Here is a 25,427-nt window from a genome sequence, read left to right as displayed (position 1 = left end):
CCTGGGTGGACTTTTAAAAGTGCAAAAAAGAGTTTTCGTTCCAACTCTGAGCTAGGAGAATCTTTTAAATGGCACCTCCTTCTGAAAATTAGGCACTTTATTCCCTTTCGAGGAATTTCTACCCCTTGTTTCTAATCTCCCCCACTCCCCCACCCCGACAGGCGGGGTAAAAAGTTTGCACAGGAGTAAGTGTGAGGGCGAGTCAAGGAGCCTCCAGGCGCATCGCAGTGGGGAGCACCCGTGCTGCCCAGGCTGCGGGGTCGGGCGCGGAGAGCAGACAGGGCGCTGGGTGAGGAGGAGGAGAAGGAAGGGGGAGCCCGCTGAGTGAAAAGGGGCCGCGGCCGCCGCTCATCAAAGTGCTTCCCCCTCCCCCAAGCGACACTTTCCTTTGGAGTCCGAATAAAATACGGTAACAGAATATGATGGAGGGCACACTGTTTCCTTAACTGCTTCTCAAAGGACCCGGGAGATCTTCTTAGGACCTTTAATAAGGCTTTGGTCGGTTCTTTTGTTGATCTCTCAAAATCAACTCCTTCTAATTGAAGTTGGAGCTGAAAGCGAGCTAATGTTCAAAGAAAGTGGCCGCCAGACCAACGAAATTACATTTTTTTTTTTTTTTTGGACGATGAGGGAACATCTAATCAAAGGGGCAGGGGAGGAGGGGTGGGAGTTGGGGCGTACGAAGGAGAAAAGGAGGTTTTACAAGATCCTTCTCTGGTTCACAAAAGTCAGCGACACGGGCGCTTCTCTCCAGAACAAAGACACCGCGGCCCATTCACAAAAGGGAGAGAAAGCTGAATAAAGAACGAGAGAAATGGGAAAAAATTAGAGAGAGAAGGAGGGAGAGAGTGAGTGAGAAAGAAGCTTTAAGAGGAAAAGAAACAGCGCAGAGCGCAGCGCTAACCCAGGCGGGCACACACCTTAGGGTCGCGCAGGCCCCTACCAGGAGTAGCCCACGAGGCCCGCGGTCAGCCACCCGCGGCTCGGAGCCACTGTGATCGTGCTGAGGTTTAAAGAAAGCAACGAAATATACCCTCGCCTTAGGTTCCGAGGAAAGGCGCAGGCTAGAGCGCACTAGTTTTGGGGAAAAGAACATGCGGACGTCCCGGGGTGCGCATCGTCGGCGTCTGCGTCCATAGCCCGGCGCTGCCCGAGTCCGGGCCAGTCCGCTGTGTGCGGGGGTTGGCCCTCCAGTGCGGGGGCGGGTGCCCTTCCCCATTCCTCCACCTTACGCATTCCTCCCTCCACCAGGCCCTGTTTCGCCTGCAGCCTCAGCACCTGACCTGGTCCCGCGCGGCGAGGTGGGACGGCAGTGCGCGCTGGAATGTGCCCGCGCGGTCCCCGGGGCACGCCTCGCGGGAGTCCGGCGCTCTCGGTTCCAGATGCTGCCACCATTCTCGGGGAAGTTGGGAGGTATCAAGTAGCACGGATTTTTTTTTTTTTTTTTCCTAATGAGAGTATTTATCTAATCCCAAATTGCAGGCGAATTTTCTTAACGCTCAGCCCATAAAACCCCAGGATTAAGAAAAGAAAGAGGAGAGGGGGAGAGGGAGGAGAGTGGAGAGGGAGAGAGACTGGGATGAAAGTTTCTTGAAAGCGGCGCAGAGGATTGAGGTGGCCGTCGCTAGGCAAATGTCCAGGTGGGAGACGCTGGGCCAGAAGCCATGACCGTTCCAGCATCGGCCGCGGTGCGGGAAGGGGAAGTGGGGACACCACTGGAGGAGGTGAAGCCGTCCAGCTTAAGGCCCCCGGGCCGGGAAGGAGCGAGGGAGCTGGGTCTGGAAACGCGGATCCAGCATCCAGGTGACCTCCAGGCCGGGCCGGGCTCTGGAGGACACTTGGGACAGGGGGAGGGCTTTGGATCTGAGGCCGAGGGATCTGGCCAGGGGCGGAAGTTCTGCATCTGCCCGCAGACTGTGCCCAAGCAAGCCTGCCGCCAACGCCCCTGCTCCTCTGCGACCCTCGGACCGATAGCCTCTTTTCCCGCAGCGCGGGCTTTCCAGGTCCTCTGGCGTGCTGGGCTCGTGCCCGCTCTCAGGAGCCAGCGTCTGGGCACCACGCAGCGATGTCCGGATGCAGCGCCCTTGCCGCGGGCCCGACCCCGCCAGGCGCCGGAGTCCACGCTCCACCGCCGCTGAGGGGCGTTCGGGCGCCACGGAGCAGCCCAAATGGAAACCCCGGGAGGCTTGGGGCTAAAGCTGGAGAGGCAGGTAGAGGGGCCGCCCGGCGGTCCCAGACCATCCTAGCAAATCTGGGGCCAGGAAAGGGTTGTCAGTTGGCCTATTGGGAGCGGCTTTGGGGGCAAAGGAGCTGCTTTTCGGCGAGGCCCCTCGGGAGAGAAGGTTCCTCGAATCAAGCGTAAACTGGGTGGGTGCTGCTGGCCGCCCAGGCCCCAGGCTGCTTGGGGCGGGTGATTTCTGTCTGCTGAGTTTTCCCGGGGTTAGAACGGGATTCTGAGAGCGTTCCCCAGAGAGCAGCAGCTCTCTCTGCTCTCCTGCTCGAATACAGAGGGCAAATACCGACTTCCTTTACTTAAAATAACTTTTCAATAACTTAAAAGAAATCCTTATCATGAAGCAATTCTACCGTAGCAAGTTTTTATCATTTTGAAAGACTGGCAATTGGAGGTGGCTGCATATTTGGAACGAAATTTGTTTGTGTGTACACACATATGATCTACGGTAAAGTATAAATGCTAGTGGACTGTTTTCTCTAAGTTTCTGGACTTGTTGAACAAGCTTTCTTTGTTTGGACACCCCTGTGGGGGAGTGAAGGAAAGTACCACAGAATCGTTTTTGTGTGTGTGTGTGTGTTTTTTTTTTTTTCCCCTGTAGCCTAGAACTTCTTGTTAAAACTTCTCTTTCACTCATTTCATACACACATACCTGCACACATTCTCCCCGCCCCCCAACAATAACCCTCTTCCTTTCACTTCAGTACCTACAGACTTGCCGGTTATCAGAAGACACGACTCTCCTTAATACGACTTCAAAACTCTAACAATTCAAAGTAATGACGTGGAAAATTCAAGATATTAATATTTTTTCATTGGTGTGGAATCACAAATATCCTCAAATCTTTAGCAGACATGACACTTTACAAAAGACATGATAGTTTATACTGCTTAAGAATATGACTAATTACTTTTCAATTCGCATTCGTGTGTCAGCAGGGCCCCCTCTGGGATGGTGTAAACTTATTCAGCTTCAAATGCAGCCCAGTATCCTGCCCTAAGTTCCAGAGGACCATTTTCCACATGAAAAGTCTTATGGATAGACAAACTTCCATTCAAACCAATGTCAAGTTTTCATTGCAAGAAAGTAGCAGCCATGTTTAAGGTAAGAAAGTTTCTGCTTTTATTGAAAATTTATATATGACTCAGTATTGTAATAAATAAACATAACCATTTTCACAAAAATGACAGTGCTATGCTAAAGAAGAAAATATTAAATGGGGGATTTACTTGTAGTGGCAAGACAGACTTTTTATCAATACAGAATAAATATTAACAGCATTTGTGAGCCAATGTTGAGACCCAACAAAATGTAGGAATCAAGCATGATGTAAGAAATAATTATCCAGAGAAAAAGATGGTGTATTCTCGGATGATAAGACTGTCTTTGTAAACTGGTGCATATCAATTAGTTCCATCCTCACAGCTCACCTTCAAACCACAGGGCTTGTTTCTGGCTACGTTAAAGGACCATCCTCTGAGGAAAGCAGAGGAGAGGAACTCCATTATCCTTACAGTGAAACACAACCACTGCAGAAAAACTCCACTGGTAAATAGAACACAGTTTAATAAGTAGATTGGATATGATCTAACTATGAAATTTAGGTAACAGAGTAAGTGTTACAAATGGCAGGACTCGAAAAAAATCATGACATTTTTCTTATCCCCTTGTACCCCCCTCCCACTGTCATTATGCTATTACCAACAACAAGAATAATGTTTCAAATTTTCCTCCCATCAAAAAATGAGATAAAATAATGAGGGAAGTGTTTTTGTTCTTTTTTGAACAGTTTCTTGAACACCTCCAATACCAATCACTCACAAGGTGTCTGTGCAAATCTATTTCACAGGATTTCAAGGAAATTGTTAACTCACAAAAAATCCTTAAACAAAGCTATTCTGGAGTTCTGTATATTATTTGGAAAGGAGGGAGGGAAAGGGTGGTGGTGGTAAAGTAGAGGTAAAGTAGTACAATCCAGCCAAACAAAATGTTAAAAGTTTTAAATCAACAATGAGTCTGACTTTTTCTGGTCTGGGAACCAAGACTCTAAAATGTTGGGAGAGATTCTTTCTGATCTGATGGCTACTGAAGAACACATTTCTCCTCTTTCTTGGCCATCTTGCCTTTGTTTTGCTCCAGAGTTCGCTCCAAATGCTCATCTTCTTCTTCGGCCCTGGATGTCAGACAAACAGGACAAACAGGAAACAAAATTATTTTTCTTCGTGGAGGGCAGAGCAGCACTCCCCCGTCGCCCAGTATTTGGATCCCCAGCGGGAATGGGGAGCACCAGGCCAGCGGGAGGCTGCCCCGGCCCTTCCGCGACCTCTGGATTGAACTTTCCGCACACTTCTCAGCCCCTCGGCAGGTGGCCCAGCCTCGACCCGACCCCATTGCCCACTCACTGCTTCTCCTGCGCATCCAGGTCCCTGACGAGCGCATCGCGCTTGTTCACCAGGGCCACCAGCTCATCTAGCAGAAGCTGCTCGCGTCGCTTCTGGGCCTCGGTCTTCTGCCAGTCTGCAGAAGACGGGAGGCTAGTTACCCACGGGCAGGGCCTCCTAACACCCGGTCCCCCGCCCTCCCCTTCCCGCCGTTTCCAGTTTCCTTATATTTCTCAGCAAACCACATTATAGAGCCACTAGCTAGTGTTTTCTGGGGAGTTTGGCTGTTGTGGTGAAGGCTTCCTCGCTAAAACTCTACTTCCTAAATATGTCCTGTGAATGGAGATGGCTGCGGCAGGGTTGGAACCTGCCTAGAACCAGGTGTGAACCGGTGGCTAGCCTGAGGTGCGCACCTGAATCCAGCCAAAGTGGGGGAGGGGAGCTAGAGGCCCAGAAGAGGCTGGCCCAGGGGTTGGCAGTGGGGGAAATGGGTAAATGAGGAGGCGGGAAACAGTGATGGGCGATAAAATCATTCTGAAAAGGCTAGAGAATCTGCCTGAGAACCTATCCTCCTCCCCCACCCCCACTCTCACCCCAAACAGCCCATTCTTCACTAATTTCCTCTTCGCTCTATTTTAGCAGTTGGATGTATCTCACACTGGGCGCCATATGCTTCACAATAACTTTAAAAGTAGTGAATCGGCTAATTAGCATTTTTCTTTGAAGTAAAAAATAAATTTGCTCTGCAATATTACACTGCAGCTCTCGATCGCATCACAGCCAGTTTTCTTTTGGAGACGTTTGCTGGGTGGTTTCAAATCAAAGCACTTTTGCAAAGGAAAAATTACATATTTCTTTTTGAAACCCTATGTTAAAGGTTGGAAAACCCGATGGGCAGTGCTCTTTCCATGGATGGGGGGCGTTTTTTTTGAAGGTTTTAGACCCCAATAATATATTTCCTAATCTTTGCTGGTCTGATGATTTCCTTAAGATGAGCAGCAGTTTCATTTAATAAAAACAGGACCAAATCGAACATTTAAAACACTTTTGAAACCAAAGCCAACTGCTCTCTGGCCAGACTGTAAGGGCTTGTAGCTGTCAATCAACCCCCAGTCTACCCCGCCTCCCTCATTAGGAAGGTAAACAATGAAAAGAAGTAGTAGATGATGAGGCAGATAGCAGAACAAATGAGGACCTAGAGGGAAACAGGACACCAGCTTTAAAAAAAAAAAAAAAAAAGAACCATGGCCATTGACTCCTGTAGCCCCCTCCCCCAGCAAATGCACTTTCCAAAAAACAGAGAGAAGTGCAATCCTTTCGGGTTTCTCTCTTCTCTCTCCATTGCCCTGGGCAATCATGTTAAAACTCACATGGCTGGTGCTTATTCAGATAAACCTAACAATGCACACCGCTGGTTACCATGTGAATCTTCACAAACCACACAAGAATGTGCTGGTTCAAATCCCCCCCACCCCCTCCAAAGCAAAATTTATTCAAGACAGCAAACTGCTCAGCAGCTTTATGAAAGCAAATGGTGCTAGAGGGAATTCTATCTTGTATTTACAAATTAAAAATTAGATGCATCATCATGCAATAAAGGTTAGAAAAGCAGCAAAAAGCTAGAATGTTTTATTCAATTTATCACTATTTCTTTCATTATAAGCTCTAACACATACATACATATTTATATGAAACATGCTATATGTTAATTATCCACATTTGATATAAAACATCACACAAAAACATTAAATAACTGATCACTATTACATTTTTATTTTAAAAATGAAATATTCTATAGCATAGAGATGAATACAGAAACTATTTGGAAAGGGTTTCTTTGAATATAATAATTTAAAAAATAATAAACAGCAAAACTGAAGAGCAGCCATATATATCACAATTTTTTTTCTTTGGATTTAAATGCAACTGAGGACAGGAATGCTGGAAAATTTTTTAATCTGGTTCTTGTTCTTAAATCAGTCTTATTCAGCAGGTAAATTAATAGGCTCTCCAGGTTGGAAAGATCTTAAATGTCATCTAGTCTAATTTCAGGTAACTATAATTCTAGAAATATTATTTCAGAAAAAACCTAAATGTGTAACAGATTTGAAACTAAATTTTATATTAAGATTACTAGTTTAATGAATATTAATTTTTTCACTTCCAACCTCAAGAAATCATTCTGATTATAAGCTTTGATTTATTTACTTCCAAAACATTTTGCGAAGAGTTTTACAATTGAAGAAATTTTCAAAAACAGAATTAAATTGAAAATTATATTAAAAAAATTAAACCAAGAAAACATAAATTTTAACACCACATATAATTTTCTTAATTATTCCTTTTATGAACTTGACCAGTTGCTTTTAAGGCTTTAATTAGTAATTAAAAATACCAAGATTTCATTAATATTGAAAAAACTAGGACTTTAACAAAGTGGATAAAAGAGGGCGTTAAAGAAAATTTTAACCTTTTAAGTATTGAGTAATTTAAAATATCTTAACTTTTCCCTAGCTCAGTAATGACATTTTCTATAACTGTAATGAAATCACTTAAAAATTAAGAATATTTAGGTAATTTTCATTATTTCAGAGTCAAATTTAAATGACATTAGAATTTAAAATATCCCAGCATAATTTATAGGATTTTAAAATATTAAATCTGTCATTACAGTGCTACATTAATATCTGTCTACAAAATATTAGTCAACTGTATAGGAAATAGCAATGTGCAGTGAATAGATTTTACATTAGCAAAACTATACTTTTACTTCATGTTTTTCTCATAATGGGAATAAATTATATAATATATGTACACAAACTCATGCATATGTTTACATACACATACATATATATTTGAATGCTAATTTGAGAAATTAAGTAAACTATTTTTATCTTTTTTTAAAAATGTAGTATTACATTTAAAATTGATCAAAATTCACATTCTCATGTTCAAGCCTAAATTTTTTAAAAATCCTGTTTTAAATAGCTTCAGCTAGAAATGTTATGTTTTAAAAACTTGCATGTAAGTTTACGTGTTACCTGTTATGCATTTTAAGAACTGATTACTCACCTATAACACCAGTGACAGCTAGCTAACTGCACTGATTTTGGCTTGGACAAACTACAATGTGGGTTCTGATTAATTTAAAGATTCCAGTGTACTTTTGCTACAAAAGCCATATCCTCTCGTAACAAATAGGATTAAGTTTTGATGCTGCATTTGAGTCAAAGTGTTGAAATAAAGAGATTCTGTTTATGTCCATCTGCACTGAGCTGTTTTGTTACTTTAAAAAACTCTTTTTTATATATAGGGCCAATTATTCACTCCCTGATTCAGTTTATTTGCTGAAGTTGATAATTACCTTGAAAAAAGGCAAGAGAAATACCTATAAACACTTTAATAGAAAGGACCTAAAGTTCTTGTAGTAAACCTTCAACCTTGCCACTATAAATAAGCCTGGCACTTTGATGAAAATTAACACTAGTTTTGTAAAGAGCACATTGGGGGATTGCAGTCAAGTCTTATCTTTAGTTCCAGTCAACTAGCAATCCTGAAAGAGTTTGCATCATCATCAGAACAGGCCATTTGATAGGATTCTACCGCTGTACCTAATCAATCTATGGAAGACTGTGGCTGTGCTGTGTAACAAAGCTAAAATAGATTTACAAATGGGGTTTTAGGGGATAAGCTCCTCCACAGGATTACATATTGATTTTAAATATAAAAAGCTTATCATATAAACCATAACTACAAAAATAGTGAACCTATGCATAAATCCCTTTAGAAGAGCACCCACTTCAAACTCTAAGCCAAGAATAAATCAAGATGTACAAAATCCTAGAGAAGATCCATTTCTTGTGCAGAAAATGAACATACCACTTTCTAAAAGCCCACCCCAATGTGTGCAGAAATGAATTTATCTTTCTTGAGGGGGCATTAAATAATCTGGAATAAAAAAACTATAGGAAAAGTATCTAAAAGATGTTTGTTAGCTTGAGGGATCCTACAACTTAGCTCAGTCGAGTGAAACTCCTGCTATGAAAAACACCTCAGGAAAAAAAGGGTAAAAAAACAGGCCAAAGTAATTATGGATTCTCAGAAGAATGGATGTATTGAATATTATTTTTTTTTTGCTCTCAAACCAAGCTGTTAATATTTCTTTCAATGTGCTATGGTTATCAGTATTCTGTTCTCCTGGTGAATGGTTTCAGCAGCAGATTTATTTGAAAAGATTTTAGTTTATTTATTATAAAACTATCTTATGGCTACTAAGTAGGAGGGATGGGAAAAGAGAAATGAACTTTAAAACAAAAGAAAGCAAAACAAAACCAACTAATGTTGCTTATTCATGTGTTTTTTTCTGTGGTGTGTTAACACTCGAAAAGCTATTGATCTGAATGTGTGTCCATTCTAAGGGTTGGCTCAGAGGACACTGTCTTCACAGAGCTGATCTTCACAGTGATCACCACCTCTCTGGCACAGTCTAGCCCATGTACTGCCCAGGCTAGTGGGACAGGCCTCTTTCTTAAGACAGTATCTTTATTTGTAATCAACAGGCTGCTCCTTTTCTCAAGTCTCCTTTTTCCCTCAACCAGCAATGGAAACTGGCCGAGGGATTTAAGGCACAGTCATATATGGGCCAATGTATTTAAAAAACAAAAGAGAAAGATAATGCAAAACACTAACAACTGTAGTAAAACTTTTAAAAAGAAAAATATTTTTCCCCTTTTCTTTAAATATATGACTTTCTACTGCTTTTCTGTATGTGCAAGCAGGTCAGGCAGATAAAATATTAGATTATTTAACATTGTAAATCTGGTATATAGGGATAGGACTGCTGATGAAATTGAATTTTTTAATGTGTCATGGCCCTGCTTTTAAGACAGGTATTTGGTTATAATATTGGTTTTGGGGTTAGAACCAATATCTATCTTAAAGTCAACTGTATTGTATCAAGCTGTATTTTGGGGACAGTTTATCTTTTTATACGTGAAAGGGTAGATAAAAATGTAAAGAATATTCTGTGTTGAATGTAGTGTGTACAATGAATCTATAAATAATAAACTATGATGAGTTATATGTATTAGATATGCTATATATAAACATTATATTACACATACAAATATATATAATATAAATAGTTTTTACTGTGCCTACTTTTCAACTGACTATTTTGCCTTTTTAAAGACTATACCATGACTACAAAAACTGTATCGAGAGAAAAAATACCATTTAGTATAGCTGTATACTTTATTTCAATGGCAAGTTTCACAGAACTTCTTAAATAATTTTGACAAATTTTATAGTCATTATCAATGGTATAATTTGATACATCTGGGTAGCCATTTGAAGGAAATGGGCTAACTGAAGCCTTTCAAAATAAAGTAAATCAGATTTCTAAATGAGGATATACAAATATTGCCAGTGATATTTATCAAATGAGTTTATGAATATAAAACTAAAAATGAAATGTCTACAAGCATATATGATAGTATTTAGATAAATAGCATGCATTTTGATGACAATATTTATTAAAATATTTTAAGAATATAAGGCTTCACTTGGCTTTCCCTTACGTACTTAAATTTCCAGTTTCTGAACTAATTAGAATTGACTTATTATAGATCAGGTACCTTATCAGGTGAAGAACAAAATTACCATGGACAGTCAATGGGTTAAGAGGTCAATGTAGAATAGGAAAATCAGTTTGCATTGATTAGACAAAAGGTCCATTTTACAGAGCCCAAAGGATTAGCTTTTAAGCAGACATCTTTGAACTATAAGACATTTTCAACTGAGAGATACAAGGAGAAGAGCATTATAAAACACCTAAGAATTTTACAAAATCATATATAGTAAATGCCAGATAAGCTAGCTGATGTTTACTGATATATGAACCATGCATAGGATTACTATATAATTCATTTAAAAGCTTTATGAAAAGTGTGAAACTTTCATTTATCTCATCTTTGTCCGGATATTCACTTAACACAAGTTGGAATCTTAAGAACTGTAGAAGACTGAACAGGGATATATTTCAATGTTGACATCAATTAAATATTAAGGTAAAATTTAGAGTCTGGATGTAAAAAATTAAAATGATAAATCTTTTCCAAACCTCCCCAGTGGAAACAACTTTAAATTGCACTTAAGTAAAAGGTAATTAAATCAATCAACTCCTTATATTTTCCATTTTATGGACATATAAGCTTACTGAATCAAAAGTTAAGACAATTTTGTGCCATTATTAATAGCAAACATAATGATTATCTATCTGAATTAGGGTCCTTAAGTTTATATGGATACTGCTTTCTGCCTCCACGGCATTTATTTGCAATTCCGGAAGGTCCCTAGTACACCAGATCTAGTAAGACCAGAAGTGTATCATATTCTTTAAATCTCTTCGACAACTGACACGTCACATACCTCACCCCACCATAGCATTTCTTACCTTCAATGGCTAGCATTGCCCGCAATTCCCGGTTCAGCAGCTCATACCGTCGTTCTAAATCATGTTCTTTTTCCCTGGGCAAGTTGCAAAAGTTCATCAATATGCTAATTACTAAATCATTAAACACTTAAAAGAACCTTTAGGTTACATTGATTTTAGGACTCATAACTGACTTTTCTCTTTAACTTTAAGCCACTCCAAACAAATGATACACAAACCTAAAACCTTCCTCAGTCGAATATTTACTAGTGCTCTTATTTTCCTCCTTCAATTCTGAAGGTTACATAGGTATATTTTAATCTGAGGATAGTTACTCACTTTCTTCATTGCTTCTTGTACCAAATGCCAAGTATAAGGCTATTTTCGAAAATATTTTTCATAATTTATAATCTTTTTTCCAAAACTCCACATGAAAAGAATACAAGAAACATGAAAGTACCAGCAGTGTAAATTTAATACAGAGACCACAGTTCAGGATTTGTTAAGTTTTCTGCTTCTTCATAACTCTTTTATCAAGTTCAGGCATAGCAGAAATTATAAAATTAGACTTTTTCACTAAAATAAACCACGTAAGCCTGCTCATTCTCACACTAGGTGGCATACTAGAAGAATACTGCTAGTGAGCAGAAAGGAACAAGCTTAAGTCCTCCGGTGAACTAAAATGCTAAAAACGAAGAATGCTTACATTTTGTCTAGACTCCATTTTACTGTAATTCTTTTAATCACAAAAAGGTCACTTTTGTTTTAGTAACTGATCTTTTATCCCAAAATTTAGAGTAACATCACCTGAGACTATAAATGTACTTTTGTCCTTATTAAGAGTTATTTTATTTAAGTTAGAATTTGTTAAATAAACTTTAATTTTATTTATCTTCCCCTCTAACCCTCAATATAAACCAAACTTCTTTTTCTTGTATAAGTGATTTATTTCTTAAGTACAATAATTATTTATATTTCTTGGCTTTCTGTATAATACTTTTTCAGTGTCTACTGTTCCATTTAAAAGTTCTTATAAGATGAAAACTGTCATATACTATTTTTAATTTTTTTATAAAACATGTAATCTCTAAGGAAAGGGAAAATACCAAATAAATATGAAATCCCAAATAAGGCAATAACAAGAGGCCTAAGATTTATCAATGTTGTAGGCAAAACAAGCATAATCATGAGTACTTACAGAAGAGACAGCTGATTCATTCTCCTTATTAAGGCATTTTTCTTATTAACTAACATAAACCATTCCTGCATCATAGCTTCTTCTTCTTCTGTGTTCCTTCCTATAATTCAGGAAGAGTTACCTCTTATTATATGACGTTATACAAGCCAAATAATAGTTTAGCACAGAATTTTTTTTAACATAGAAAACATTTTAGTTACTCTAATACTATATATTAAACTGCTTATAAGAAGGTTAAAGTCCAAGTCCTGATAAAAGAAATCCACATTTCAAAACTCATAAATCAATCTTCTTAAGGTGATATTTGGCATGCATATTTTAGTCTCCGTGAACATACCTATAGATCATATTAACTCTAAGTACAGTAAACAAAATGTCCTACCTTTTAAATTCTCCCTAGAGGCTGACTTGCTATTATGTTTCAATGAGGAACTCACAGTGCTGACAGACATATGGTCATGATTTAAAAAAAAATTAAAAAATCATTATGAGACCCGTAAGACTAGCAGGAAGATCAGGGAAGTCCAGAGATTGTGTGAAAGCTTCATTTGTAACAACTTGCTATTTTCTTATTTTCCTCCCCAAAAGTAAACTAGAGACATATACATATATATGACATTTTGGAACTCATCATCCCTAATAGGGTAGACTACTTATAAATTACTAAATACACTGTAAATGACAAGGCTACAAAAAAATGCCCACAGCTATCTATGAAAAAAAAATTTAATGAACATCATGATGTTCAGAAAACATGTGAGCAGAGTGACAACTGAATATTTTAGATTATAAATGATTGTACAAAGGAGATACTTAAAATTCTCCATTGCTAATATTCATCCCATCATCTAATACCACCCTTCCACTTCCTCACGAAGGCCAACATAATCCATATTAAGCATTATAATATAGTATATATTTGGCATTTGTTCATGTAGAAGTAGGCCACAATTATACTGAAGAAAAATATTAATTTTCCCAACTTCCTTTCTCTCCCTTCAAATTATACCTAGTCAAATTTCTAATTCTTCAATTTTTATTTCATGAAATTTTCCCATGATGGGTTTATTGTTTTGCTAAGCTATTATTTAATATTTCAGTCTAACTTCCGTATGGCATCCATAAGGTTAATTTAAATATCTATTAAAAAATTAAATAATCCCCCTCAGATTATTATTCCCTAAGTTTGATTTTCTTTTCAAGTAAAATGTCAAGGATAGTCCTCTTCCACCAACCCCACACTTCCCTTCTCCAGAGGTATGATTATAGTTTAACATATCTCCTTCCAGACCACATTGATAGCTATGTCTATCACACGTTTATATACTGTATCTATAGACACATACATGTTTCTTTAACATAAGAGCTCACATTACATATTCATCTATGATGTGTTCTGTCATACTGTCCAAATATCTCATTCTTTATAGTACTTGCATAAATTATGAGCATACCATAATTTAAATATTTCTACATTAATACAAATTTAAATAATTTTTAGATTACAAATAGAATATAAAAAGCTAATCTGTGTGTTAGGGATTAAACATGTATTTCAGAGCATCCCTATAAAATAGATAGCTATTGTTTACCATTAGGGAGAATAGTTGAGAATATGTGCCTTCATTCAATGCTGTTAAAACTAGTGGTACGAAGCCGACTTAGGATAGATTCTTTTAGAGTCTGAACAAAAGTCTTTATTGTTTTACAGTATTTTTAATCTCTCTTTTAGGGTAGCTGGTTTTGTATTCACTTTGGACCATGTGATGTCTTGACACTGGTCATGTGATATAGGCTGCGATAGGCACAAATCCCTGGGTAGCAACAAAAGAAGAAAGAGTAAAAAGAAAAAGCTGAGAAAAAGCTTGCAATTTGGAAAAAGGCCAATTGTACCCTGGTGAAGGCCTTTTTGATCAGTGAAATGCCACATGTGTGCAATATTAATAGGTATAGATTTTATGATATTTTACTTTCTGATTAAAGACTTAATTATTGTGTTCATAACCTATGTGACTTATAAAAATATAGACTTATTAAAACTTTCTTTTGCGTTTAACTTAACCTATAATTTGAGGTTTTCAGGCAATACTAGAAGCAACCAGCCTACTCTTAAATTAGCATCATTTTCTTCAATGGAAGACTGCTTCCTTGAGAATAACAATATTGATGTGGTACTGTGTTATTTTCAGTTTAACTTATGCCTATGAATTCTAGTGAAGAGTAAGAAATTCCCTTCCTCTAATTGTTAGGATATGACTAATAACAAAAGAATCTCATGTTTTAGAAGGAAATAAGCCTAACAATAAGAAATATTTAAGGACACATTACTCATTGCTTCACAGAGTATTTAATTGGAAAAACATATTTGAAGATAAATCAATTCTGTATCACCAAATCCTTACCTGGGATAGCATACAATCATGGACATCTATACTTAACCTAATACTAAAAAAATTAAAATTTTTTCTAATACATCATTACACTATTGTTTTTAGGGCTCTTAAAATTTTTTAAATTTAAAAAGCTTTTAAAAGCCAGTAAGTTGAACCGTTACAAATTAATCCTGACTTTAATAACTGGTTAAAGACCCCTTTAGCTTTATAAGTAACAAAAAATATTAAAGCCTGTGATCACAGTGAGCTTTTCTCATTTCTCCTCTAACCATTTGTTATTTAATCCAATACTAGTAATCCAATTTGTCCATCAGACTTTTAAAGGGCAGAATGCAACTTCCTCAGCTTAGACACTTTTCAAAGTACAATATATTTTTCAAATGAATGCTGGATGTTTCATTTTTCCCAACTGTTCCTAGCTCTAATGCATGAGGAAAAAAAGAACAAGATGAACATTGTTCATACTGATTAAGTAAGAGCTCATTAAAGAGCTGTCAGTGCCGTACTTTGAATATGCATGAAGCATATAATCAGATCTAGTACCGTCACTAGAGGAGAATACGGTAAGTACAAAGGATTGATTTAATTACTTAGAGTGGGCTGTGGTGGTAAAGCAGTCTTGTTAGTGCAAAAAGAAAAAGAGGTTGTATTCTGGCACTGTTAGAAAAAAAGGCAGTTTTAGCTTCTGCCACAATACCTAATCTCAGAATAAAGCACTTTACATTGTAGCTTAAAATGAAGACTGTCATTATTTTATAAAATGGCCATAAATCGTTTAATCTTATTTAACCTAACCTGGTTAACTACCTCTTTTTCAAAATTATCTTTAATTTGTAATTACAACCACATTTTTATCACCTAGACCAACAATAATGCTTTTAAAATTTTTTTTGTTTCACCATTTAAAAAAATTCAAGACATATACTATTGAAAGCCATTTTGAAATTAAAAATGACAAAATGATACACTACAGTATACAATTACTAAAATATGAAAGCATGGCTGAGTTGTTACACTATATTTTAAAACATAATACCTCATGTTTATCGTAAATAAATTACCAATAAAAACATAAAAACTACTTAACTAGTTTCAACCTTAACATTTTAAAGTACTACTTAACATTTAAAGTACTACTTATATAATCTCTGGTAATATTTTTTCCTACTTTGTTTCCTTAAAAACTTCTGTTTTTTATTTTGCCTCCAAGACAATGTAACATCTGTTTCGATATCACAATCCTTAATGTCAGTTTTTTCTTTTAATCCATTATTGTAGCTGGAGTATGATTTGTAAACATTATTAAATAATCAAGGATAACGATAATGGCAGGAAAACTAACTATTTGTAAATATAACTTCAAATTATTCTTCCTATCACATAGTTAACAAAAACCACTTGACAGAAGCATATGATGCAGAGCACTACATGCAATACTTAGTATTAACTGACAATATCAACTACTTTATATTATATATCTTCCAAAAAATTCTTCAAAGTTATTATTTTTATTTAGTAATTCATTCATGTATCCAAGAATCTGTATGTGATTTTTATTTATTTTTTCAGAAGTAGTATTTTCAATGTAAGTTTTAAAATGAATAAAAGTGATGTCAAAAACCAGAAATTATGAATCATATTTTAAAACTGTCTTCTCATTAGCTTTTCATAATTAATCTTTCACCATAAAAGTATCTACTTATAAAGATATATTTTAGACAGTGAATTCTTACATAAATGCAAAATAAGGAACAAAACAATTTTAGCTGAATAGAAGACAAATTCAATGGGAAAGAATAAACACATATAAATGTAGGCTGCTGTTATACAAGTATACAAATTCAAGATTTTCTACCATGAAATCATTAAAGAATGCTGAAATCTTGCCATAGCCCCATAGTGGTGATGGCTGAGTAGTAATCACATATAGCCCTTAAAGGACACAACATAGCAAAGCTAAACCAAAGCACAAAAACAAAAAAACCTGCCATTACAAATTGTCCTGATGGTGATTATAAGAATATGATGACCTTTGAAAGACATATGACAAAAAGACATATGATACATGAAGGTATCCAAGTAACTGGTATTTAATGGATGAAAGAGATGAATTTGGTGCAGTTATGTAGGGCCATGTAGACATTAACCCCAAAGCCAACATTATTGCAGGACTCCAGTGCCTCAGTTTTAGAAAATATTTAAACTTAGGAAATAGAGCTATATTATGAAAATAAATTTTACTATAAACAAAAGTTTCTGATCCAACAATATCCTCAAACAGCATCAACACAGAAGAATCTGATAATCTTTACTGGTATTTTCAGCAGTTTAATTGTCTTAAAACCATTTGCTCAGCCTGATATATTTATAATATTAAGAGTACAAACTCTGGGAAAAATCTTGTCTCCTTTGGTTGAAGCAAAAGAAAAACTGCCATGCTCTCTCACACATACATTTTATTTACCTGTTTGCTAAGATAGAATGTGGGGAGAGATGTGAGGTAGCAACTTTCTACACACAACTTTTAACAGACCCCTATGCATGGACTTTCTACAGGAGGAGGCACAGACAACTTCACCAAAGTTCTTCCTCAATAAACTTACACATAGAAAGAAGCTATTTCTAAAGGTTAGAAGTTTACAGCAGTCTTCTTGTACCAACTCCTTACTCCTTAATAGGGTCTGAGCTGACTTTTTTTTTTTTTTTTTTTTTGAGACAGAGTCTCACTCTGTCACCCAGGCTGGAGTACAGTGGTGCAATCTTGGCTCACTGCAACCTCTGCTTCCTGGGTTCAAACAATTCTCTTGCCTCAGCCTCCAAGTAGCTGGGACTACAGGTGCCTGCCATCACGTCCAGCTAATTTTTTGTATTTTTAGTAGTGACAGGGTTTCACCGTGTTAGCCAGGATGGTCTCGATCTCCTGACCTCGTAATCCACCCACGTGGGTCTCCCAAAAAGTGCTGGGATTACAGGCACGAGGCACCGCGCCCGGCCTGAACTGACATTTTTTTTTTTTTTTAATAATTTATTTCTTTTAATTAATTTATTTATTTTTAATTATACTTTAAGTTCTAGGGTACATGTGCACAATGTGCAGGTTTGTTACATATGTATACATGTGCCATATTGGTGTGCTGCACCCATTAACTCGTCATTTACATTAGGTATATCTCCTAATGCTTGAACTGATATTTTTTATACTGAAGGTCAGCATTGGATTTCTCAAAAGGTAACACTAAACACAAAGTTAGGGCAAAAATAAACAAAAAAGCATCAAAGTAGTCATTATGGGAAAAATTATAACTGATAAAATTATTTATATTTACTTATAGTTTAGGTTTTTTTTGTTTTTTGTTTTGAGACAGGGTCTTGCTCTGTCACTCAGGCTGAAGTGCAGTGACACGATCTCGGCTCACTGCAACCTCCACTTCCAGGGTTCAAACAATTCTTTTGCCTCAGCCTCTCGTGTTGCTGGGATCACAGGTGTGCGCCACCACACCTGGCTGATTTTTGTATTTTCAGTAGACACAGGGTTTCACCCTGGTGGCCAGGCTGGTCTCAAACTGCTGGCTTCAAATGATCTGCCCACCTCAGCCTTCCAAAGTGCTAGGATTACAGGTGTGAGCCACTGTAATCCCAGTTACTCAGGAGGCTGAGGCGGAAGAATTACTTGAACCTGGGAAGTGAAGGTTGTGAGCCGAGACTGCATCACTGCACTCTAGCCTGGGTGACAGAGCAAGACTTCATCTCAAAAACAAAAAACAATACAGTTTTTGTTCAGTTTAGCTTTTTGTAAAAAAATTGAGCCCCTTGATCTCAGACTAATTATTGAAACTCTCTAAACCTCAGTTTCTTCACCTCTGTATGGATAACGGTATTACTTACTTCACAATTGTTGTAAGAATTGAGAAAATCCACGTAAAGTACTTAGTGCAGAACCCAAGACTACAAGCTATGATGATAATAACGAAGGGGGTGATGATGGTGTATATAGCCCTGAGGCAGGAACTGGAGATACAAGATAACCAAGATGTGGTCCCTGCCCTCAAAGGCCGCATAGTCTAGTATGGAGATAGACATATAACCAGGGATAACTAGAACAAGGGTAAATCTGTAAACAATTTCATGGACACAAATTGTATTTTTAATCTTGGCTACCATAACAAAGTCTATAGTTAGTGTTCCATTGGTCATATGCAGGATAGGTGAAAAATGTGGGTGAATCAGTACAAACCCATCTCTGCAGCTGGAAAAACAAAGCAGATACCCTACTGGGTCAGCAGTGTCACTGCTGCCTACAAAAGATAGCCATAGCTATGGTAACACAACAGTGTGGCTGTGCTCCAAGTAATGATAGTCTAGTTATTCACAGTGGGTTTTAGAGACTTAAAAAAAAAGTAGATAGTGGAATACTGCTTAATATCAAAAAATAAAAAAGGTACACTTTAAGATTGAAAATTATGGACTAATGGAACACATCTACAAGTTTGCTGGTTATGAACATAAAAGTTTAAAAAGTGAAAATTACACTATGAAGTACAAATTGATGTAATTTGAAGAAAAGAATGACAACAACAGAATATCAAAAATTTACAAAGCAAAAAGCTTCAGTGGGAAAGTAAGTTTTCACCATTTTTATAGGAAGATATTTTGATGTTAAAAGCACAGCACCTTTAAAATCAGCTTATGAAATTGTCAGTGTAGATGAAATAGCTCATTTACTAAATGCCAGGTGAGACTGTGATTAGATTCTACTGAAAGTATGGAAAATTAAATATATATAATTTTTAAAATATAGAAATACAAACTCAGACAGATAGGCTTTAAATGTGTTCCAGACAGGCTCCTTCCTAATAAAGGGTTTCTCCAAAGATGTATTATGCAGTCGGACAACTACTCTTGTAGGTAACCTGCTCCAGTGTTGCTTAAAGTCTCTACAAATTGGCTGGGGGTGGTGGAGCATGCCTATAGTATCAGGTACTCAGGAGCCTGAGATGGGAGGATCACTCAAGCCTAGAAGTTCAAGGCCAGCCTGTGGAACATAGCAAGACCGAAACTCTTAAAAAAAAAAAAAAAAAAAAGTCTTTAAAAGTCCTTAAAATATCATACCCAGGGTGTCTCCAGATCCCCCAGTTTCCAATAAGGGATGAGTTCAACCCTCAACTAGCTGCCTGCACAGTAAGTTTCTTTTCCACTCTATACCTGGTTTGATCATGCTTGGGTTCAGATAACCAGGTAACACTGCGATATATCCTTCCTATGTACCTTCTCATTTACTTATTTAATTGACAATAAGTGTATATATTTATCACGTACATGTTTTGAAATAGGTAAACATTGTGGAATGTCTAAACTATGATAATTAACATATGGATTACATCATATATTTATCTTTTTGTGTGGTAAGAACACTTAAAATCAACTCTCTTAGCAATTTTCAAGTATAATACACTATTAAAGGCCAGGTATGGTGGCTCATGCTTGTAATCCCAGCACTTTCAGAGGCCAAAACAGGAGGATCGCTTGAGCCCAAGAGTTCAAGGCCAGCATGGGCAACATAGCGAGATCTTGTCACTGTAAAACAGACAAACAAACAGAAACATATACTCACCACATTGTACAATAGATTTGGTGAACTTATTCCTCCTATTGAACTGAAATTTTGTATCCTTTCACCAACATCTTCCCTGACCTTACCCCTACCTCCCCTACCATCTTAGCTCCTGCTAACCACCATTGTGGCCTCTACGTCTATGAGTTCAATCTTTTTATATTATAAATATAAGTAAGGTCACATGATATTTGTCTTGCTGTGCCAGCCCTATTTCACTTAACATAACGTCCTCATAGGCACCTTCCTAAATGTCTATAAGGGAGAGCTGATGGGAATTATGCCTCCCCACTTGTAGCCCGCACCCACATTTGTTCTCAAACCACAGAAGCCTAAGCAAGGCAGGACAGTGTAGATCCTTCTCCAGCAGCTTTCTAACTTGAACAGGATTTCAACAATTACACAACACCTTGAAATCAAATGCAATAAATGCTGTTCTTCCAGACCAGACCAAGTGATTAGTGTGGGTTTCAACACTATAATACCACATCCAGTGCCCCTCAATGGTTCTCTGGAGAACCATTCTCTTCACTTGGCTACACATTATCTTCACTAGAGTACACTCATAGTGAACTTGGGTCTGTAGTGCCATTTCCTGAAGTTGAGAACAACAGTGTCTCAAAGAGACTGTCATGTATTCCCTTTATCAGATCACTGATAACCAGTAAGTTTCGTATAGGCTGGGAATAATAATGGTGATGATGATGATGATAATAGCATCAACTGTTTAATGAGGTTATATAATTTACCTCAAGTCATATAGCTAGTTAGTGGTGGAACCAGGCCTCAAATGCAGCCAGGTTCTCTTGTGAGCCACCACTCTTAGCCACCCACTTGACACTTAAGGACTAATAAGTAATCAGTCTTACCAGAATAGACTCTTTATTTAGAATTCAGGCCAACCTTGACAAAGCCTTCAGAGGGCTCTGATAAACAAATGAACACAAAAAAACTTTCAAAACTCTGATAAACAAGAAAACCCTCATGCTGTTCACTTAGTTCATCTGTAACAGAGGAGATTTCATTTAGTCTTCGCATGTGTAAGCCATTGGGACTTAGCAATGATGTCAGAGCAGCATACCATTCTTCATAAGAGGAGTCAGCCTTTCTTCCTATGCAAACATGTCCATAAGATCCTTGAATTATAGGTTGGCATATGATATCTTACAGAAATGGGATGCCTAGAAGAGACCTGTTCACTTCTTGGGTAACTACAAGTTACCTGTGATTCCATTTGAGGCAATGGAAATGACCATTCAATGAAAACGGTCAAGCAAGAGTACTCTGCCTAGCCCTGGATTATCAAGGATACATTCAAGTCCAGTTATGCTCTTTATAAGCTACAGGAACTTGTATACGTTATTTATTCTCCCTAAGACTCAGTTTCCTCATCTGTAAAATGGAAACAATGGTACTACTTCATAGAGTTTTGTGAAAATTAAATGAATTCAAATATGTAAAGCACTTAGAATAGTGCCAGGCTCATGGTAAATAAATGCCATATAAGTAATAAAATATTGCTATTATTGTTTCTTTCTCTTGCTCTCTCTCTATACACACACACACACACACACACACACACACACACACACAAGGTAGAGAGCCATCTTCATTACTCAAACTTGAGTGTCCTCCCTTGACTCCTAGAATTATTGATAGAGCAAGGCATGGTGATTTCCTCCCAGCAGAGTGTCAGAGTTTTGCTGACTGTCTGTGCAAGCATTAGAAAGGACCATCCACAGAAGTAAATATGTTGGGCAACTTAGTGCAAGTCTGAAGTTGTTAGTTTCATTGAGCATATTTCTAATGTCTTTACATATTCATTTTACTGAACCAATCAACCAAAATGCATCCTTACATCATTCTACCTTTTAAAATCTCCTCAATGCGCTAAACCCATCAGCTACCCATTACCCTTTTTTATTTTCTTAAAGCAGCTACTCAATTGCAAACCCTCCATGAGACATTCCCCTTTCCAAGGTTACACATGTTCTGTTAAGTCTATTCCAAAGATTCTTGTGCTAATTGCCATTTTGTTCAGTTAGAAGTCTAGAGGAAACCTAATGTGTGACTCCCAGAATCTCTAAAATTCCCAAGGATTAGGTTATTTTCATACTTATCTTCAACTTAATCCCCAGGATATGTTCAGTTGCCCTTTTATCATGATATAAATTTTAAAATACCCTGTAGAGTGAAGAATATAATGGCATCCCAAGAGTTCATCTCAGATTTTGGCATAAATCTTATGGGCCAATCTCAAGCAGTTAGCTTTGTCCTTGTGTTGTAATGTCCTTTCCCTTCTCTCCAAAGCTACAGCCCATTTAAAAAGGGCCAGAGCCTCACGCCTATAATCCTAGCACTTTGGGAGGCCGAAGTGACAGGATCATTTAAACTCAGGAGTTCAAGACCAGCCTGAACATAGCGAGGCTTTGTCTCTACTAAAAAATCAAAAAAGTTAGTTAGCCGGGTATGGTGGTGTGTACCTGTAGTACCAGCCTCTCAGAGCCTGAGGTGAAAGGATTGCCTGAGCCCGAGAGATGGAGACTGCAGTGAACTATGACTGTAATCCAGCTTGGGACAGATCAAAACCCTGTCTAAAATCTGTTTGGTCCTCACAACACACCTGTTGACACAGTACTTCATTTTCATTTCCCATATCGTTGCCATCAAATCAAATTACGTATTTCAGAGTTTAGCAAAATATCTACCTAATCTACACTAATAATTTTGTAGGATGATTTTAAAGAAAACATGTTTATCATCTATAAATGATGAAAACTAATCTTTTAATAAAATTCCATTATCTAAAACCAAACTTTGTGGGCTTTATGAATATTTAGTACTTTTTTCTAGAATGATATTCTACTTTTTAATTTTTCCCAGAGTAGATCTCGCTCTGTTGCCCAGGCTAGAATACAGGAGAGTGATCATAGCTCATTGTAACCTTGAACTCCTGGGCTCAAGCAATCCTCCTGCCTCAGCCTCCTGAGCAGCTGAGACTACAGGCGCACACCACCATGACTGGCTAATTTTTAAACTTTTGTAGACATGGGGTTTCACTCTGTTGCCCAGGCTAGGCTCAAGCAATCCTCCTACCTCAGCCTTCCAAAGCATTGGGATTACAGGTATGAACCACCATGCCCAACCAGTATTCTACTTTTGAATAGTAATGTTCAGTATAACTAATTCAAAATAAGCATTTGAGTAAAAACAAATGGTCTTAAAAGTGTTAAATTCTGACTCCATCTATTTTTTTTTTTTTTTTGAGACAGGGTCTTGCTAAGTGTTGCCAAGGCAGATATACAGTGGCATCATCACAGCTCACTATAGCCTTGATGTCCTGGGTTCAGGCAATCCTCCTGCCTCAGGTTCCTGAGTAGTTTGGGACCACAGGCACATGCCACCATGCTCAGCTCATTTTCAAATTATTTGTAGAGACAGGGTCTTGCTATGTTGCCCAGCTGGTCTTGAACACCTAGGCTCAAGTGATCTTCCCATTTTTGTTTGTTTTTTGTTCTTTTTGAGATGGAATCTCACTCTTGTCATCCAGGCTGCAGTGCAATGGCTCAGTCTTGGCTCACTGCAATCTTCACCTTCCGAGTTCAAGTGATTCTTGTGCCTCAGCCTCCCAAGTAGCGGGGATTACAGGCACCCACCACCATGCCCGGCTAATTTTTGTATTTTTAGTAGAGACGGGGTTTCACCATGTTTGCCAAGCTGGTCTCGAACTCCTGACCGCGTGATCTGCCCACCTCGGACTCCCAAAGTGTTGGGATTACAGGCATGAGCCACCGTGCCTGGCTGATCCTCCCACTTTGGCCTCCCAAAGTGCTGGATTACAGGTATGAACCACCAGACCTAGCCTTGTCTCCCTCTAATTTTGTTCTCATAAGAAAATAAAATATTTATGACTATTTTAATAATTCATTTCTCTAGAAAATTTTTACACCTGAAATATAAAACTATCTCTAATTTTTTAAAGCACTAAAATTTGTAATAAACTCATTTTTAAAATAGACAATTATATCAGTCTAAATGTCTTCCTTGACTTATATTTTTAACTTTCCTTATGGAGCTAGATCCTTCAAAAGCACAACAGATATAGCCATGAAGAGATCTGTCAGATTCCAGTTCAGAAGTGTCTAATGTGGAGGACAACATGCTAGTAGGGAAGAAATGTTAGTGCTTGACACAATTCCTAGTTTTGGCCACCAAGTGGTGCTATTAATTCAGAGTGAACTGGCACTGGGGGCATGGGATTGGGTGGCTTTGGGGTAGGTAAAGAGTAGAAGAGCAGTCTACAACCAGTCAGTAAGTACAAGGGACACTGACAAGTCAGATGGTTGCAGCTCTGTATACTGTGAATTCATGTATCAATGTCACTAGTTTAAACACAGAGGATAAAACTAACTTACATACACTCATTTTTACAGGTAAAGTCCACTGTCTTTCCTTAGGAAAATAACTGTTTATGTATATATATTTGTATCAAATCTTATCCTGTAAAGCTGCACAGCTGTAAAAGTAATCACACTATTTTGATTAATCTTTGTTTCTCTAAAAATTCCTTCAAATTCCATTAAAACAAAACAAAAAACCTTTACAGAAAACTATTCAGCAAACATTACAAACATTAATTAGTAATATTAAGCATCTACAAATATAAAATGTATTATTATTATTATTATTATTTGATACACAGTCTTGCTATGTCGTCCAGGCTGGAGTGCAGTGGTGTTATCTCGGCTCACTGCAGCCTTCACCGCCCAGGGTTCCAGCGACTCTCTTGCCTCAGCCTCCTCAGTAGCTGGGATTACGGGTGCACACCACCACGCCCAGCTAATTATTGAATATTTAGTAGAGATGGGGTTCTGACATATTGGCCAGGCTGGTCTCGAACTCCAGACCTCAGGTGATCTGCCTGCCTCAGCCTCCCAAAACGCTAGGATTACAGGCGTGAGCCACTGACCCCGGCCTCTAATGTTTTTTAAAAAATAGATATCAACTCAACAGGTTTTTAACTTACACTGTAAACTTTTCCTGATGAGACAGCTCCTTTGAGTGCATGAATACTTTTCACATTCCAGCTCAGAAGTGACAAGTGGGGATAGGGAACAGATACAATGACTATATATGTTCAGTTTTCTTATGCAACCCACCTAGAGGCCTATGAAAAG

General features: G+C 37.8%; 3 protein-coding genes across 25 annotated transcripts in view; 2 read left to right on the top strand and 1 right to left on the bottom strand.

Annotated features, from left to right (window-relative positions):
• Nucleotides 1-625: 625 nt before the first annotated feature.
• On the top strand, nucleotides 626-3,337 carry LOC139357735 (uncharacterized). The gene is made up of 4 exons (XM_071076109.1): nucleotides 626-663; nucleotides 755-994; nucleotides 1,092-1,413; nucleotides 3,173-3,337. Exons 1-4 carry the CDS (start codon nucleotides 626-628, stop codon nucleotides 3,335-3,337), a joined length of 765 nt encoding a protein of 254 aa, XP_070932210.1.
• Nucleotides 1,665-2,367, top strand: LOC139357991 (uncharacterized). Its single transcript, XM_071077391.1, has 2 exons — nucleotides 1,665-1,803; nucleotides 1,914-2,367. The coding sequence occupies exons 1-2, from the start codon at nucleotides 1,665-1,667 to the stop codon at nucleotides 2,360-2,362; spliced, it is 588 nt and encodes a 195-aa protein (XP_070933492.1). The 3' UTR covers nucleotides 2,363-2,367.
• LOC105465127 (EH domain binding protein 1) overlaps nucleotides 3,333-25,427 on the bottom strand; it is a 406,349-nt gene continuing 384,254 nt past the window's right edge. For all 23 annotated transcript variants that reach the window (XM_071076797.1, XM_071076793.1, XM_011713372.2 and 20 more), the window contains 4 exons: nucleotides 12,247-12,346; nucleotides 11,070-11,143; nucleotides 4,637-4,751; nucleotides 3,333-4,407 (listed from right to left, as the gene is read on the bottom strand). In XM_071076797.1, coding sequence (XP_070932898.1) covers nucleotides 4,317-4,407; nucleotides 4,637-4,751; nucleotides 11,070-11,143; nucleotides 12,247-12,346 — 380 coding nt within the window. In that variant the 3' untranslated portion in view covers nucleotides 3,333-4,316. The remainder of the gene's footprint in view (nucleotides 4,408-4,636; nucleotides 4,752-11,069; nucleotides 11,144-12,246; nucleotides 12,347-25,427) is intronic.

This window comes from Macaca nemestrina, chromosome 13 (assembly GCF_043159975.1).
Source record: "Macaca nemestrina isolate mMacNem1 chromosome 13, mMacNem.hap1, whole genome shotgun sequence".
Taxonomy (NCBI): Eukaryota; Metazoa; Chordata; class Mammalia; order Primates; family Cercopithecidae; genus Macaca; species Macaca nemestrina.
The sequence above is the reverse complement of the archived record's forward strand: the minus strand, read 5'-3'. Positions and strand labels throughout refer to the sequence as shown.